At 41.2% G+C, this 17,500-nt stretch overlaps 1 protein-coding gene across 1 annotated transcript in view; it reads right to left on the bottom strand.

The window, feature by feature from the left end:
• LOC135092138 (uncharacterized) overlaps nucleotides 1-17,500 on the bottom strand; it is a 154,662-nt gene that overhangs the window by 115,070 nt on the left and 22,092 nt on the right. Inside the window, exon 4 of the mRNA XM_063990392.1 lies at nucleotides 5,393-5,523. Within this exon, the coding sequence (XP_063846462.1) occupies nucleotides 5,393-5,523 (131 nt within the window). The remainder of the gene's footprint in view (nucleotides 1-5,392; nucleotides 5,524-17,500) is intronic.

The following is a 17,500-nucleotide window of genomic DNA, read 5'->3' as shown; positions in this document are numbered from 1 at the left end:
TCTTCCCTTTCTTCTAACACTTGTTTCTTATTTTTTTTTCATCGTTATTCGGCGTTTCCCTTTCTCTTCTCATTATCCCACACATACCCTCTTCCTTCTTCATCCTTCTTTCTATTCATCTATTCATTTATCTGTATCTGTCACTCCTTCTTTTCCCCTCTCACCTAACTCGTTCCTTGCTTCAAACACTTTCGTTCCTTCACTAACACTTTCTTTGCTTCAGTATTTAACACTTTCTTTGCTTCAGAATTTACAGCGGAAGACCTCAGTGACATCCCTACGGTCCCAATAATCCAAATTAATAACAACGATGCCCTAAGTAGTATCAGTATTACAAAAAGAGACGTGTCAAAATCTTGAGTAGGGATTGGAGCAATAAGAGAAGATACAGATATGAGATTGTGATCGGAGCAGCCCAACGGAGAAGAGAGGATAATAGCATAAGCAGAAGGATTAGAGGTTAGGAAAATGTCAAGAATGTTAGACGCATCTCCAAGACGGTTAGGAATACGGGTATGGTGTTGAAGGATAGGAAAGTTAAAGGTAGTTCACCAGGATGGTCAGTGAAGGGAGAGGAAAGCCAAAGCAAGTAGTGAACATTGAAGTCTCCAGGAATGGAGATCTCCACAAAAGGGAAGAAAGTCAGAATGTACTCCACTTTGGAAGTTATGTAGCCAAAGAATTTCTTATAGTCAGAAGAGTTAGTTTAGAGGTATACAACACAGATAAATTTAGTTTGAGAGTGACTCTGTAGTTGTAGCCAGATGGTGGAAAACTCGGAGGATTCAAGAGCGTGGGTATGAGACCTGGTTAAGTCGTTGCGCACATAGAAGCAACATCAAGCTTTGAATTAAAGATGAGGGAAGAGAACGTAGGAAGAAACAGAAAAGAGGCAACTCTCAGTTGCCTCAGACACCTGTGTTTCAGTGAGGAAAAGAAGATGAGGTTAAGTAGAGGAGAGGTGGTGTTCTACAGACTGAAAAATAGATCTAAGACTGCAAATGTTGAAGAAGTTAATGAAGAAAAAGTTGAGAGTCGATACCAGAAGAGCAGTCTGACCTGGGGACATTTGTGGTCCCCTCCCGAGATAAGGACTCCGAGGCTGGTGTAGGAGTCGCCATGATAATTTTGAATTTTGAATGAAGGGTGTGTTTGTAATTAGGTGCTTGTAGTTTTGTTTCAAGGAAGAGCGTTGTCTTTAGAGGGCAGGCTGTGACTGCCCCCTTGTGTTGTGAGACACAAAGGGAAACGTTCAGTGAACTCACAGCTGGGTTTAATAATAGATTCACAGCATCCTCCTGATTCAGCGTTTTAGACCTCACTGGGAGTAATTATTGCTTCAGCAGGTTTTTTTTCTTTTTTTTTTTTTTTTTACACAGGAAGGACACTGGGCAAGGGCAACAAAAATCCAATAAAAAAAAATGCCCACTAAAATGCCAGTCCCATAAAAGGTTTAAACCAGCAGTCAAAAATTGATGAATAAGTGTCTTGAAACCTTCCTCTTGAAGGAATTCAAGTCATAAGAAGGTGGAAATACAGAAGCAGGCAGGGAGTTCCAGAGTTTACCAGAGATAAGGATGAATGAATGAGAATACTGGTTAACTCTTGCATTAGAGATGTGGACAGAATAGGGGTGAGAGAAAGAAGAAAGTCTTGTGCAGTGATGCTGCGGGAGGAGGGGAGGCATGCAGTTAGCAAGATCAGAAGAGCAGTTAGCATGAAAATAGCGTTAGAAGACAGCTAGAGATGTAACACTGCGGCGGTGAGAAAGAGACTGAAGACAGTCAGTTAGAGGAGAGGAGTTGATGAGACGAAAAGCTTTTGATTCCACACTGTCTAGAAGAGCAGTATGAGTGGAACCCCCCCCAGACATGTGAAACATACTCCATACGTGGACGGATAAGGCCCTTGTACAGAGTTAGCAGTTTGGGGGTGAGAAAAACTGGCGGAGACGTCTCAGAACGCCTAATTTCATAGAAGCTAGAGATGAGATGTGAAGTTTCCAGTTCAGATTATAAGTAAAGGACAGACCGAGGATGTTCAGTGTAGAAGAGGGGGACAGTTGAGTGTCATTGAAGAAGAGGGGATAGTTGTCTGGAAGGTTGTGTCGAATTGATAGATGGAGGAATTGAATCTTTGTGGCATTGAACAATACCAAGTTTGCTACGCCCCAGTCAAAAATTTTAGAAAGATCAGAAGTCAAGCGTTCTGTGGCTTCCCTGCACGAAATATTTACCTCCTGAAGGGTTGGACGTCTATGAAAACACGTGGAAAAGTGCAGGGTGGTATCATAAGCGTAGGAGTGGATAGGACAAGAAGTTTGGTTTACAAGATCATTAATGAATAATAAGAAGAGAGTGGGTGACAGGACAGAACCCTGAGGAACATCACTGTTAATAGATTTAGAAGAAGAACAGTAACCGTCTACCACAGCAGCAATAGAACAGTCAGAAAAGAAACTTGAGATGAAGTTACAGAGAGAAGGATAGAAACCGTAGGAGGGTAGTTTTGAAATCAAAGCTTTGTGCCAGACTCTATCAAAAGCTTTTGATATGTCCAATACAACAGCAAAAGTTTTACCAAAATTTCTAAAAGAGGATGACCAAGACTCAGTAAGGAAAGCCAGAAGATCACCAGTAGAGCGGCCTTGACGGAACCCATACTGGCAATCAGATAGAAGGTTGTGAAGTGATAGATGTTTAAGAATCTTCCTGTTGAAGATAGATTCAAAAACTTTAGATAGGCAGGAAATTAAAGCAATAGGACGGTAGTTTGAGGGATTAGAACGGTCACCCTTTTTAGGTACAGGTTGAATGTAGGCAAACTTCCAGCAAGAAGGAAAGGTAGATGTTGACAGACAGAGCTAAAAGAGTTTGACTAAGCAAGGTGCAAGCACGGAGGCACAGTTTCGGAAAACAATAGATGGGACCCTATCAGGTCCATAAGCCTTCCGAGGGTTTAGGCCAGCGAGGGCATGAAAAACATCATTGCGAAGAATTTTAATAGGTGGCACGAAGTAGTCAGAGGGTGGAGGAGAGGAAGGAACAAGCCCAGAATCGTCCAAGGTAGAGTTTTTAGCAAAGGTTTGAGCAAAGAGTTCAGCTTTAGAAATAGATGTGATAGCAATGGTGTCATCTGGTTGTAATAAAGGAGGGAAAGACGAAGAAGCAAAGTTATTGGAGATATTTTTGGCTAGATGCAAGAAGTCACGAGGGGAGTTAGATCTTGAAAGGTTTTGACACTTTCTGTTAATGAAGGAGTTTTTGGCTAGTTGGAGAACAGACTTGGCATCGTTCTGGGCAGAAATATAAAGTGCATGAGATTCTGGTGATGGAAGGCTTAAGTACCTTTTGTGGGCCACCTCTCTATCATGTATAGCACGAGAACAAGCTGTGTTAAACCAAGGTTTAGAAGGTTTAGGACGAGAAAGAGAGTGAGGAATGTACACCTCCATGCCAGACATTATCACCTCTGTTATGCGTTCAGCACACAAAGACGGGTCTCTAGCACGGAAGCAGTAGTCATTCCAAGGAAAATCAGCAAAATACTTCCTCAGGTCCCCCCAACTAGCAGGGACAAAACGTTAGAGGTACCTTCGCTTAGGGGATCCTGAGGAGGGATTGGAGCGATAGGACAAGATACAGATATGAGATTGTGATCGGAGGAGCCCAACGGAGAAGAAAGGGTGACAGCATAAACAGAAGGGTTAGACGTCAGGAAAAGGTCAAGAATGTTGGGCGTATCTCCATGACAGTCGGGAATACGAGTAGGCTGTTGCACCAATTGCTCTAGGTCGTGGAGGATAGCAAAGTTGAAGGCTAGTTCACCAGGATGGTCAGTGAAGGGAGAGGAAAGCCAAAGCTGGTGGTGAACACTGAAGTCTCCAAGAATGGAGATCTCTGCAAAAGGGAGGAGGGTCGGAATGTGTTCCACTTTGGAAGTTAAATAGTCAAAGAATTTCTTATAGTCAGAGGAGTTAGGAGAGAGGTATACAGCACAGATCAATTTAGTTTGAGAGTGACTCTGTAGTCGTAGCCAGATGGTGGAAAACTCGGAAGATTCAAGAGCGTGGGCACGAGAGCAGGTTAAGTCATTGCGCACATAAACGCAGCATCCAGCTTGGGATCGAAAATGAGGATACAGAAAGTAGGAGGGAACAGAAAAGCGGCTACTGTCACTTGCCTGTGTTTCAGTGAGGAAAAGAAGATGAGGTTTAGAAGAGGAGAGGTGGTGTACTACAGATTGAAAATTAGATCTTAGACCGCGAATGTTGCATAAGTTAATGAAGAAAAAGTTGAGGAGTGGTGTCAAGACACTTAGGATCGTCGACAGAAAGGCAGTCCGACCTGGGGACATTTATGGTCCCCTTCCCAGATGGGGACTCCAAGGCTGGTGTAGGAGTCGCCATGATGATTTTAAAGTTTTTGAGTGAAGGGTGTGTGTGTTATTAGGTGCTTGTAGTTTTGTGTGGAGAAAGAGAGTTGTCTTTAGAGGGAAGACTGTGACTGCCCCCTTGTGTTGTGAGACACAAAGGGAAACGTTCAGTGAGGTCACAGCTGGGTTTAATGATAAGTTCACAGCACCCCCTGAACAGTGCTTTAGACCTCATTGGGAGTAATTATCGTTTTGGCAGATGTCTACTGCCTCCTCCTAGTGCTTTAAAATTTGTGTAATGTGGTGTGTTCATGGTGCAGGTGAAGGCATATAGTGTCATTGTTGAGGGATGGTTCGGCAGCCTTGCCTAGCGCTTTCTAACAGCAGCAGTCAGTCAAGTCCCAGATTCAGTCACTCCACCGACTTTGTGAACTTTCCCTTTAGAGACGCCGTCTACAGGTTAACCCATGCATCATTGACCCCTGGTACTTATAATCCCGAAGTTGATCAATAATTATCAGGGCCCCCAGCAAACAGCCCATCCAACGCAGGTAGTAGTGACTATTAACTCAGGAGTGTTTGTGTGTGTAAACGTAGTGTAGTGCAGTGTATGTGTGGACACAGTATGGAAGTCTAGAGCGGATGCAGCAGGCTTGCCTGGTGCTTATAAGGAAGGCAGCAGTCAATCAGGCCCCAGAGGAGGAGGAAGATTACATAGGAGGAGTAACGACAACAACCTTTCTGGTCTTCGCAAGGAGGACGAGAAGCTGCGGCAGCGGAGTCGTAGGGTGCCGCTAGGAGGAGACCTGCTCTCTTCATTTAAAAAAAAAAAAAAATGGCAAGCGCCAAGATCGAATTCACAGTATTTCAACCACCAACCAAGCACTGTACTACAGAGACACATTGTCCCCGAGGAGGAGAAGTAAGAGAAAGAAGAAGAGGAAGAAAAAGAGGAAGAGGAAGAGGAGGAGAAGGAGAAGCAAGAGGAAGAGGGCAACACAACAGTAGAAGTCAGTACCTTCTGGTGGAGCCTGAGTGCCGGGAACAATTTCCGGGGCAGACACGCCGAGGAGTCTCCGTCAGTGTAGGTGAAGCACACCAACACCCGCCATTCGTGAGCCGTCACTCGTCCCCCGCGCCAAGCCTCATCTGTAACACCAGGGAGGGTGTTACAGGGTGTTACAGGGTGGGTCTGGCACTTTTCGTTGTATTTAAAATGATTTTTTTTTTTTTTTATGTAGGAAGGATACTGGCTAAGGGCAACAAAAATCTAATAAAAAAATGCCCACTGAAATGCCAGTCCCATAAAAGGGTCAAAGCAGTGGTCAAAAATTGGTGGATAAGTGTTTTGAAACCTCCCTCTTGAAGGAATTCAAGTCGTAGGAAGGTGGAAATACAGAAGCAGGCAGGGAGTTCCAGAGTTTACCAGAGAAAGGGATGAATGACTGAGAATACTGGTTAACTCTTGCGTTAGAGAGGTGGACAGAATAGGGGTGAGAGAAAGAAGAAAGTCTTGTGCAGCGAGGCCGCGGAAGGAGGGGAGGCATGCAGTTAGCAAGATCAGAAGAGCAGTTAGCATGAAAATAGCGGTAGAAGACAGCTAGATATGCAACATTGCGGCGGTGAGAGAGAGGCTGAAGACAGTCAGTTAGAGGAGAGGAGTTGATGAGACGAAAAGCTTTTGATTCCACCCTGTCTAGAAGAGCAGTATGAGCGGAACCCCCACAGACATGTGAAGCATACTCCATACGTGGATGGATAAGGCCCTTGTACAGAGTTAGCAGTTTGGGGGGTGAGAAAAACTGGCGGAGACGTCTCAGAACACCTAACTTCATAGAAGCTGTTTTAGCTAGAGATGAGATGTGAAGTTTCCAGTTCAGATTATAAGTAAAGGACAGACCGAGGATGTTCAGTGTAGAAGAGGGGGACAGTTGAGTGTCATTGAAGAAGAGGGGATAGTTGTCTGGAAGGTTGTGTCGAGTTGATAGATGGAGGAATTGAGTTTTTGAGGCATTGAACAATACCAAGTTTGCTCTGCCCCAATCAGAAATTTTAGAAAGATCAGAAGTCAGGCGTTCTGTGGCTTCCCTGCGTGATATGTTTACCTCCTGAAGGGTTGGACGTCTATGAAAAGACGTGGAAAAGTGCAGGGTGGTATCATCAGCGTAAGAGTGGATAGGACAAGAAGTTTGGTTTAGAAGATCATTAATGAATAATAAGAAGAGAATGGGTGATAGGACAGAACCCTGAGGAACACCACTGTTAATAGATTTAGGAGAAGAACAGTGACCGTCTACCACAGCAGCAATAGAACGGTCAGAAAGGAAACTTGAGATGAAGTTACAGAGAGAAGGATAGAAACCGTAGGAGGGTAGTTTGGAAATCAAAGCTTTGTGCCAGACTCTATCAAAGGCTTTTGATATGTCCAAGGCAACAGCAAAAGTTTCACCAAAATCTCTAAAAGAGGATAACCGAGACTCAGTAAGGAAAGCCAGAAGATCACCAGTAGAGCGGCCTTGACGTAACCCATACTCGCGATCAGATAGAAGGTTGTGAAGTGATAGATGATGAATTTAAAATGATGATGATGATGATGATGATGATGATGATGATAATGATGATGATGATGATAATGATGATGATGATGATCATCATCATCATCATCATCATCATCACCATTATCATCATTGTTCCTAGATCATCCCCACTGGCTTAAAAGAGAATCAAATGTTCTTGTAAAAAGATCAAGAAACTGAAATGTTTCTTCAAATAGGAGGAAAGGAGATAAATAATGAGAATCAGCAATCATAAATGATATAAATGAGGGTTGTCAGTGACAGGAGAACGACAGAGAGCTCTCATCAACAACTGGCTCCCAGGGAGACTATTTAACGAAAAGGTCACCACACTGCTCTGAACCACAGACTTAGCTCACTAGGGCATTGTCCAGATAACTAAAATCCTACAACACCAGCCATTGTCTTGATAACAGACCTGCTATAAGAGAAGTAGTATTAATAGTAGTAACAGTAGTTCTTGTCGCAGTTTTGGTGAAGGTACTAATAGTAGTAGTAGAGGTAGTAGTAGTAGTAGTAGTAGTAGTAGTAGTAGTAGTAGTAGTAGTAGTAGTAGTAGTAGTAATATTTGTAGTAGTGGTAGTAATATTTGTTGTTTTGTTAATGTTGATGTGATGGTGGAGGTGGTAGTGGTGGTGGTGGAGGTGGTGGTGGTGGTGGTAGTGGTGGTAGTGGTAGTAGTGGTTGTGGTGATGGTGAAAAGTGAGATAGTGGTGATTGTGGTATTGTATTTGTAGTAACAACAGTAGTACTACATTAAATTATTAACCTTAGTAGACTAGTAGTAGTAGTAGTAGTAGTAGTAGTAGCAGTAGTAGTAGTAGCAGCACTGGTGGTGGTAGTAGTACTGACAGTACATGATTAAATTCTGAAGATATCAATGCAGAGAGAGAGAGAGAGAGAGAGAGAGAGAGAGAGAGAGAGAGAGAGAGAGAGAGAGAGAGAGAGGCACCTTTAGGTTCCAGAGGCGAAGAGTGATCGAGGAGTAGTGTGGTGGAGTGTTCCCTCGGGGCTCTCCCTTATCCCCCCTCTCCCACTCTCCCTTCCTTCTCTCCTTCTTTGTCCTAATCATCTCCCTTCACCAGCTCTCTCTCTCTCTCGCTCTCTCTCTCTCTCTCTCTCTCTCTCTCTCTCTCTCTCTCTCTCTCTCTCTCTCTCTCTCTCTCTCTCTTCTCTCTCTCTAAGTAAATAATCTTTTGTAGTAATTGGAAATTACCACCACCACCACCACCACCACCACCACCACCACCATCACGACTACTACTAATACTACAGCTATTAGCCTACTACTACTACTACTACTACTACACAAGGTTGGCGTTAATAAGAATCCACCCCAAAAAAAGAAAACCCACCAAAAGAAAAGAAGAAAAACAGTAAAAAAAAAAAAAAAAAAACTCAGCCTAAGTGGGTTTTTTTTTTTTTTTATTTTACATATCAAAATTTAGTTGTATATTCATATTGATAAATAAGGTCTATATATGTACATCTATACAAAAAATGTAAAACTAGTCAAGCGTGACCCATTCATTTCCTGTACTGTACAAGTTAACACAGGCCTTTGTCCAACCGCACCAACTTGGTATCAGCATGACCTACGCAAGTGTCTGAATTAATAGAAAGTTTCAAAATCATTTTAAGATCTAAATCCTCTTGTGACTTTTGGCAGTTAGCCAAAAACATTTCCAATAACTTTGCTTCTTCATCTTTCCCTCCTTTATTTAAACCAGATGGCACCACTGCCAATCTCATCTATTTCTAAAGGTGAACTCTTCGCTCGAATCTTTGGTTAAAAACTTTACCTTGGATGATCCAGGGCTTGATCCTCCCTCTCCTCCACCCTCTGACTACTTCATTAAAATTCTTCGGATTGATGATATAATCCATGCCCTCGCTAGCATAAACCTCGGAAGGCTTATGGACCTGCTGGGGTCCCTCCTATTGTTCTCCGAAACTGTGTCTCCGTGCTTGCACCTTGTCTAGTCAGACTCTTTCAGCTCTGTCTATCAACATCTATCTTTCCTTGCTGGATGTTAGCCTACATTCAGCCTATTCCTAAGAAGGGTGACCGTTCTAATCCCTCAATCTATCGTTCTAATGCTTTAATTTCCTGCCTCTCTAAAGTTTTTTAATCTATCCTCAATAGAAAAGATTCTTAAACATCTATCACTTCATACCGTTCTATCTGATCGCCAGTATGGGTTCCGTCAAGACCGCTCTACTGGTGATCTTCTGGCTTTCTTTACTGAATCTTGGTCATCCTCTTTTAGGGATTTTGGTTAAACTTTTCCTGTTGCCTTACACATCAAAAGCTTTTAATAGAGTCTGGCACAAAGCTTTGATTTCCAAACTACCTTCCATTGGTTTCTCTCGTTCTCTGTAACTTCATCTCAAGTTTCCTTTCTGATCATTCTATCGCTGCTGTGATAGGACGGGGTGGTGTTCCTCAGGGTTTTGTCCTGTCCACGTACTCTCTTCCTATTATTCATCAATGATCATCTAAACCAAATTTGTTGTCCTATCCACTCCTACAGTGATAATACTACCCTGCACTTTCACACGTCTTTTCATAGATGCCCAATTCAGGAAGTAAACAGTTCACGCATGGGAAGCCAAAGCACACCTGACTTCTGATCTCTTTAAAATTTCTGATCGGGGTAGAGCAAACTTTGTAGTGTTCAGTCCTTCAAAACTCAGTTCCTCCATTTATGAATTTGACACAACCTTCCAGACAATTATCCCCTCTTCTTCAATGAAACTCAACTGCCCCCCCTCTTCTACATTGAACGTCATCGGTCTGTCCTTTATTTATAATCTAAACTAGAAACGTCACATCTCATCTCTAGCTAAAACAGCTTCTATGATGTTAGGTTTCTCTGCGTCGTCTCCGCCAGTTTTCTTACCTCCTTCCACAGCCTCGCTGCACAAGATTCTTCTTTCTCTCACGCCTATTCTGTCCACCTCTCTAATGCAAGAGTTTACCAGTATTCTCAGTCATTCATCTCTTTCCCTGGCAACTCTGGAACACCCTGCCTGCTTTTGTATTTCCACCTTCCTATGGCTTGAACTCTTTCAAGAGGGAGGTTTCAAGACACTTATCCTGTAATATCTGATTACCGCTTTCGACTCTGTTTGGGGATCGGCACCTCAGTGGGCCTTTATTATTATTATTATTATTATTAATATTATTATTATTATTATTATTATTATTATTATTATTATTATTATTATTATCATTATTATTATTATATTTTTGTTGTTCTTGACCGGTGCCCTTTCTACAAGAAAAAAAGAAAAAAACACTTCAAAACCATTTGTTTCACTCTAGATTACTTTCTAATTGCTTATTTAAACTGATTTACAGATAAGTATGAGGAATAAACAAAAATAAATAAAATATAAAATAAACAATAAAAATAATAATAATAATAACAATAATAAAAATAAGAATAATAATAATAATCATAATAATAATAATAATAATAATAATAATAATAATAATAATGATAATAATAATAATAATAATATTGATACATACATATGCCTAGGCTCTGTCCCAAAAAGGAAGGTAGCCAAGACAAGACACACAACTTTCACATTCACACTCATTCACACCACTCGCTCAGCTCCTTGTCCCCCGACGGGAGAAAAGACAGTACTCCTGTTCTCACTGCTTGGAAAGGCTGGTCCGGAACAAGGCCTCCTCCCTCGGAGGTTGCAGGGTTGCATCATTCCTCACACTCTCACAACATCTCTCCATTTTTTTTCCCACGCACAATCATTCTACTATACTCTAATGTCAGTCCTCTTTCCTTTACGCTATATATCCATCCCTTACGTGGCCTGCCTCTCAAGTTCACACCTTTCACATTTGATCTTACTATCTCCTTCAACTAACCTATCATCCCTCATTCTCTCAACATGTCCATACTGAGTCGCTCGCAACACCAATTCTCCTACCCACTTCTTAATTTCTGACTCTGTTCATCCGAGTTATTCCACACATACTTTTTTAGACACCTCATCTCCATTACATTCAATGTCTTGTCTACTACTCCAAGACTCAGCACCATACAGTGTAGTAGGCACTACTATCTCTTCATACAATATCAGTTTACGTAACTGGGTGGGGATCAGAAACAAGCTAGAGATAAGGTGAAAGAAGTAGGAAAAGTGTTAGGAGGTAATTGCGAAGAGAATAAAAATGATAATAGTAATGATAAGATTTTTCATAACTTCCGTTCAATTTAGTGGTAGGATGATTTTTCGTACATTATAAAACACACACACACACACACACACACACACACACACACACAGCTTATATAATTTCTTTCAGTTTTCATTATAAAACACTTCTACTTGCCACTGTAATCCCCTACACTCTGTAACCATTAAGAATCTTTTACTAGTAGTATGTGTATTTTCACCCTCACGAATGTAGCATTAATAAACCGAATATTATTATTATTATTATTAATATTATTATTATTATTATTATTATTATTATTATTATTATTATTATTATTATTATTATTATTTTTGTTATTATTATTAAAGAGACATCTCCACACAAACACAAACACACACACACACACACACACACACACACACACACACACACACACACACACACACAGAGAGAGAGAGAGAGAGAGAGAGAGAGAGAGAGAGAGAGAGAGAGAGAGAGAGAGAGAGAGAGAGAGAGAGAGAGAGAGAGAGAGAGAGAGAGAGAGAGAGAGAGAGATGTTTGGACTTCAACTGTCTCAGGATCACGTGCACATAATCTAATAATAAAAAAAAATACAAATAACCATACCAATATTAACACCACACAATAGAATAATTATAATGATGACAACAAGCAGACAATTAATGTTGTTTTCCGCACTAATTGCCTATCATTGGAGATTACTCGTGACAAAGGGAAAGCTTACACCGCCATTCATGTTGTTGACAATGCAAGACTTTACCTTCACCACCTCTCTCTCTCTCTCTCTCTCTCTCTCTCTCTCTCTCTCTCTCTCTCTCTCTCTCTCTCTCTCTCTCTCTCTCTCTCTCTCTCTCTCTCTATCTATCTATCTATCTTAAAATGCATTAGTGGACAAAAGATAAAAAATGAAGCAGTTGACAGGTAAGGGAAGGGAATTCAGAGATACACAGAGGAAAAAAGGAAAAAGACAGAAAGAAGGAGGGAAAATCGGTAGAGAGGGAGAGTAAACAAGACGGAAAGACAAGGGCAAGAGAAGCCCCTCCCTCATCCCTCATGTACACACTTTCTCTCTCTCTCTCTCTCTCTCTCTCTCTCTCTCTCTCTCTCTCTCTCTCTCTCTCTCTCTCTCTCTCTCTCTCTCGTTCATATAAATTATTCATATTTGCTTCTTCTTCCTTCTCCTTCTCCTCCTCCTCCTCCTCCTCCTCCTTCCTTTTCTTTTTCTTTTATTCTTCTTCCTACCTACCTCCTCCTTCTTCTCCTTCTACTCTTCCTCCCCTTCCTACCTCACTACCGCCGCCACCTCTTCCTCTTTCTCCTCTCCTTACTCCGCCCTCACTGCCACCCCCACCGACTCCTCCATCTCCTTCCCGGTTGACCTAATCTCTAGTGTGACCTCTCTCCAAAAATCCATAAAGACAATAGTTCAAAAAGTCAGCTTGGCACCCCGCAGGGAAAGGTCGAGGGTCAGGAGAGAGCGAGAGAGAGAGAGAGAGAGAGAGAGAGAGAGAGAGAGAGAGAGAGAGAGAGAGAGAGAGAGAGAGAGAGAGAGAGAGAGAGAGAGAGAGAGAGAGAGAGAGAGAGAGAGAGAGAGAGAGAGAGAGAGGGGAAGAGCAAATAAATAAATACATATGTATATATATATATATATATATATATATATATATATATATATATATATATATATATATATATATATATATATATATATATATATATATAAATGGAAGCAAGCGAAGAAATGACTAAACACAATGAATGAATTAAAAATTCGTATGTTGACACATGTAAATGACAGAATTTAATGGTAAAAATGTGCGCGTCAGCAGTGTGTGTGTGTGTGTGTGTGTGTGTGTGTGTGTGTGTGTGTGTGTGTGTGTGTGTTCTTCCTGCTTCATCTATTCTCTCTCTCTCTCTCTCTCTCTCTCTCTCTCTCTCTCTCTCTCTCTCTCTCTCTCTCTCTCTCTCTCTCTCTCTCTCTCTCTCTCTCTCTCTCTCTCTCTCTCTCTCTCTGCATATAAATATTTTGATTTCTTCTTATTCCTATCGGTCCCCTTTCTGCCACTGTTCTTGATCCTCCTCTTCCTTTTCCCTCCTCCCGCTTCTCGCAATGTCTTCAGAGGCATTGCAAGAACTGCCACTCTAGATATGGCAGTTCTTGCAGTGCCTCTGGAAACTGTGTGTGGCAGACTGATCGATGTCAGGCAGTAGGTCAAATCAAAATGAAAATAATAGGAGGCTATAGTCAGATTACAAAAATTCGTTGCAGTATTCACGCGCATGTTATGGAAAACTAACACCACTGATTACTTTAGGAACCTGTTAGAAAAATTCTTTTAGCCCACTCCACAACTCACTTTTTTTTCCTTTCTCATCCACTTAGACTTTTCAAGAACTACTCCTGCAATTACAAATAATAATGATGAAATAGGTTTGTACTTTTCTCCATCTATTCACTTCCATTAACTTTTCAGTACAGCATTCACGGGTGTGTTCCCCGCGCCCTCCTGCTCACTCATTTCTAGAGTGTTACAATATAATTCTTCGATTTCCCCAAAACAGCTCGTATTTCTTTGCATTCCTTCGTATCCTTCCTTCCTTCCCCTATTTTTTTTTATTATTATATTTTTTCTTATTATTATTCTTATTCTTATTCTTACTCTTCACCATCATCATCATCAGCACCAGCATCATCATCATCATCATCATCATCATCATCATCATCATCATTATCTTCTTCTTCTTCTTCTTCTTCTTCTTCTTCTTCTTCTTCTTCTTCATAATCCTTTCTTACTTTCTTTTACTTATGTTTATTCCTCCTTCACCTCCTCCTCCTCCTCCTCCTCCTCCTCTACTCCTCTTCTTTCTATTCTCTCCAAAAGGGAGTAAAATGTCTCCAGTGAATCCCGACAGATGACTCAGCCTACCCTACCCCCTTCTCTCTCTCTCTCTCTCTCTCTCTCTCTCTCTCTCTCTCTCTCTCTCTCTCTCTCTCTCTCTCTCTCTCTCTCTCTCTCTCTCCTGTCACTTTTGGCCACAACAATCACCAACACCTCTTTCTCCTGTTCTTTTCTTCCTTTTCTTCCTCTTCTTCCTTCTGTTCGTCTTTCTACTTTGCCTCACCATCTGCTTTCCCTGCTCTATGTTTTTCTCACACCCCAGAAGAGAGAGAGAGGGAGGAGGAGGAGGAGGAAGAAGAGGAGGAGGAGGAGGAAGAAGAATTACAAACATTAAACGCATTAAATGTCGAAGGTATTCCACTTCGGCGGATTAACACACACACACACACACACACACACACACACACACACACACACAACGAGATGGTGGGAGAGAAAAATCTAAAGGGAGAGTTTAAGTTAATCCTCCGCCTCCACCTCCTTCTCTTCTTACTCCTCCTCCTCCTCCATAAGGGCGTGATAGATGAAGGTCAGCCGCTGGATTCTGACCTAACACCCGAGCAACAGGGAGAGGGAACGGGAGGGGAGGGTAAGGAGAGGGGAGAGGAAGGCAGAAGAGGGAGGGGAAAGGGAGGAGGGTTGAGGGAGGAAGGGAGAGGTAGAGGCACAGAGACAGGAGAGGGAAGGGATTGATGAAGGGATGAAAGAGAGTAGAGAGAGAGAGAGAGAGAGAGAGAGAGAGAGAGAGAGAGAGAGAGAGAGAGAGAGAGAGAGAGAGAGAGAGAGAGAGAGAGAGAGAGAGAGAGAGAGAGAGAGAGAGAGAGAGAGAGAGAGAGAGAGAGAGAGAGAGAGAGGCGAGGGGAGGAAAGTGCTTAATTTTCTTTACCTAAAACCTTATTGGAAAAAGCTCAAGTTTCTCTCTCTCTCTCTCTCTCTCTCTCTCTCTCTCTCTCTCTCTCTCTCTCTCTCTCTCTCTCTCTCTCTCGCTCCTTTATCTTTCTTCCATTACTGTCTTTCTTGAAAACATCACCATTTTCCCCTCACTTTTTTCTCTTCTGCTTTCCCTCCTCTCTCCCTCCCGCGCCTTCTTCCCCCGTTCCTCCCTCTAACATTCCCCACGTCAGGAAGATTAAGATGAAAAATGAAAGGCAGGAGAGATGCGTTAAAATTGAGAGAGAGAGAGAGAGAGAGAGAGAGAGAGAGAGAGAGAGAGAGAGAGAGAGAGAGAGAGAGAGAGAGAGAGACGTAAGCATAGGTATCTTTTAAATATTACCATTTCCTTATATCTTTGTTTTTATCGAAAGGAGGATGAGGAGGAGGAGAAGGAAAATCTCAGAGGAAGATATTAGGGAGATGTAAACAAACCGAATGCAGTCAATTGCTTATCTCTCTCTCTCTCTCTCTCTCTCTCTCTCTCTCTCTCTCTCTCTCTCTCTCTCTCTCTCTCTCTCTCTCTCTCTCTCTCTCTCTCTCTCTCTCTCTCTCTCTCTCTCTCTGTGTAAACGGGATGTCCATAAAGTCCGTGTGGAATTTAGAATACTTGTACTTTGTAACTGTAGGTGATAAAATCTATAAAAGGATTGGAAAGCTTGATGTACGAGTATCTAGTTTTTTTTCTCAGAATTTTATTTTAGAAATTTTACTTTAAACTTTTTGTCATCAGTTCCGCGAAAAACAGCAACGATGATGCATTTTTGAGTAATTTAATGTTCTCCGATGAAGCAGCATTCCAAATTAAAGACAAGATGACCAGACATAATTGCTGTATCTGGAGAACTAAAAATCCACACGAGTCTCTTGAACATGAAAGAGATTCTCCCAAAGCTAACGTGTGGTGTGCTTTGGGAAAAAATCGAGTCATAAGGCCATTTCTTTTTTTTTTTTTTTAAGGGCGTGATAGCTATTTAGAAATGCTGCAGAATTACTTTATTCCTCAGCTTGAACAGTTAAGACAGCTAGAGAATATAACGTTTCAACAAGGTGGTGCCCCTTGTCACTTCGCTCTGCAGGTTGGACAGTTTCTACGCGAGAAATTCCGTAACAGATGGATTAGAAGAGGCGGATAATTTTCTTGGCCTTCACGTTCGCCAGACTCCATTGGGATTTCTTTTCATGGGAACATGTGAAAACTAATGTTCATTCAACCGAACCCCAATTTTTAGAAGATCTGAAGGCTAGGATAACTGATATGATTGCTGAAAGTACTGAAAATCTGCTTGATTTTCTTTTCTGATGATAACAATATCGTATTACCCATTGTATTAATGATGATGGACATGTTAAAAATTAACAAGAACAGAAAAAAAAAGTTTCTTCCCTCTTTTGCTTTTTATAAATTTTTCTATTACATATAGTTACAAAGTTACTATTATTTGGAATTACACACGGACTTTATGGACACCCTTGTATCTACCTAGTTGTATTTACCTACTTGTAATTTACAGGGCCTGAGCTACGCTCGTGTGGTCCCGTCTCCATATCTACGCTTGTCCAGTTTTTTTCTTTAAGTTGTGCACACTTGTTGCCGATACTGCATCCTCACTGGGCTTGTTCCAAACTTCTATATTTCTCTGTGGGAAACTATATTGCTTTATTTCAAGCATCTTGCTTTTCTTATTTTTTTCTGTGTTCTCGTGTGTAACTGGTATTTCCTATTACCCTTAGCAGCAGTTCCTCATTATCTTTATTATTTCTTCCACTCTATTCCACAGTTTATAAATTAACACTAAATCTCCCCTTTCTCTTCTTTATTTCAATGTTGGCAGATTCATTTCCTTTAACCTGTCTTCATATGTCAATTCTTCCAGTTCTGGAACCATCCATCTTCTTTGCCATTCTTTGTATCCTTTCTATTTTTTTTTCACATGTTTCTTCTTGTGGGGAGACCACATTGATTCAGCATATTCCATCTTTGGTTTAATCATGGTGGTAATTATCTTTCTCATCATATCTTTATCCATGTAGTGGAATGCTGTTCCAATATTTCTCACCATTCTATATGTATCTTTGAATATCTTTCCTACATGCTTTTCCGACAGTTAACTATCCTGTATTATAACTCCCAGATCTTTCTCTTCTTGTACTTTTATTATTTCTTCATTTCCCTTTTCATATGTCCATTTTGGTCTGTTTTCACTTTTTCTCATTTCTTTTACATGACATTTTTTCACACAAAGTTCCATCTCCCTTTTCTTACTCCAATCCCAGATTTCATTCAAATCCTCTTGTAGAAATTCGCAGTCTTTGTTATTTCTTATATGTCTTTATAATTTTGTATCGTCTGTAATTTTTTACTCCTTCAGGCATATCATTTCTGTAGATCAGGAAAAGTACTGGTGCCAGCACTGATTCTTGTGGTACTCCACTATCTACTTTTCTCCATTTCAATTTTACATTTTTTTATCACCGTTCTAATTTCTCTTCGCTTCAAGCAACTT

This window comes from Scylla paramamosain, chromosome 39, assembly GCF_035594125.1.
Source record: "Scylla paramamosain isolate STU-SP2022 chromosome 39, ASM3559412v1, whole genome shotgun sequence".
NCBI classification, from domain to species: domain Eukaryota; kingdom Metazoa; phylum Arthropoda; class Malacostraca; order Decapoda; family Portunidae; genus Scylla; species Scylla paramamosain.
Note: the sequence above shows the minus strand (reverse complement) of the source record. Positions and strands in the feature narration are given on the sequence as shown.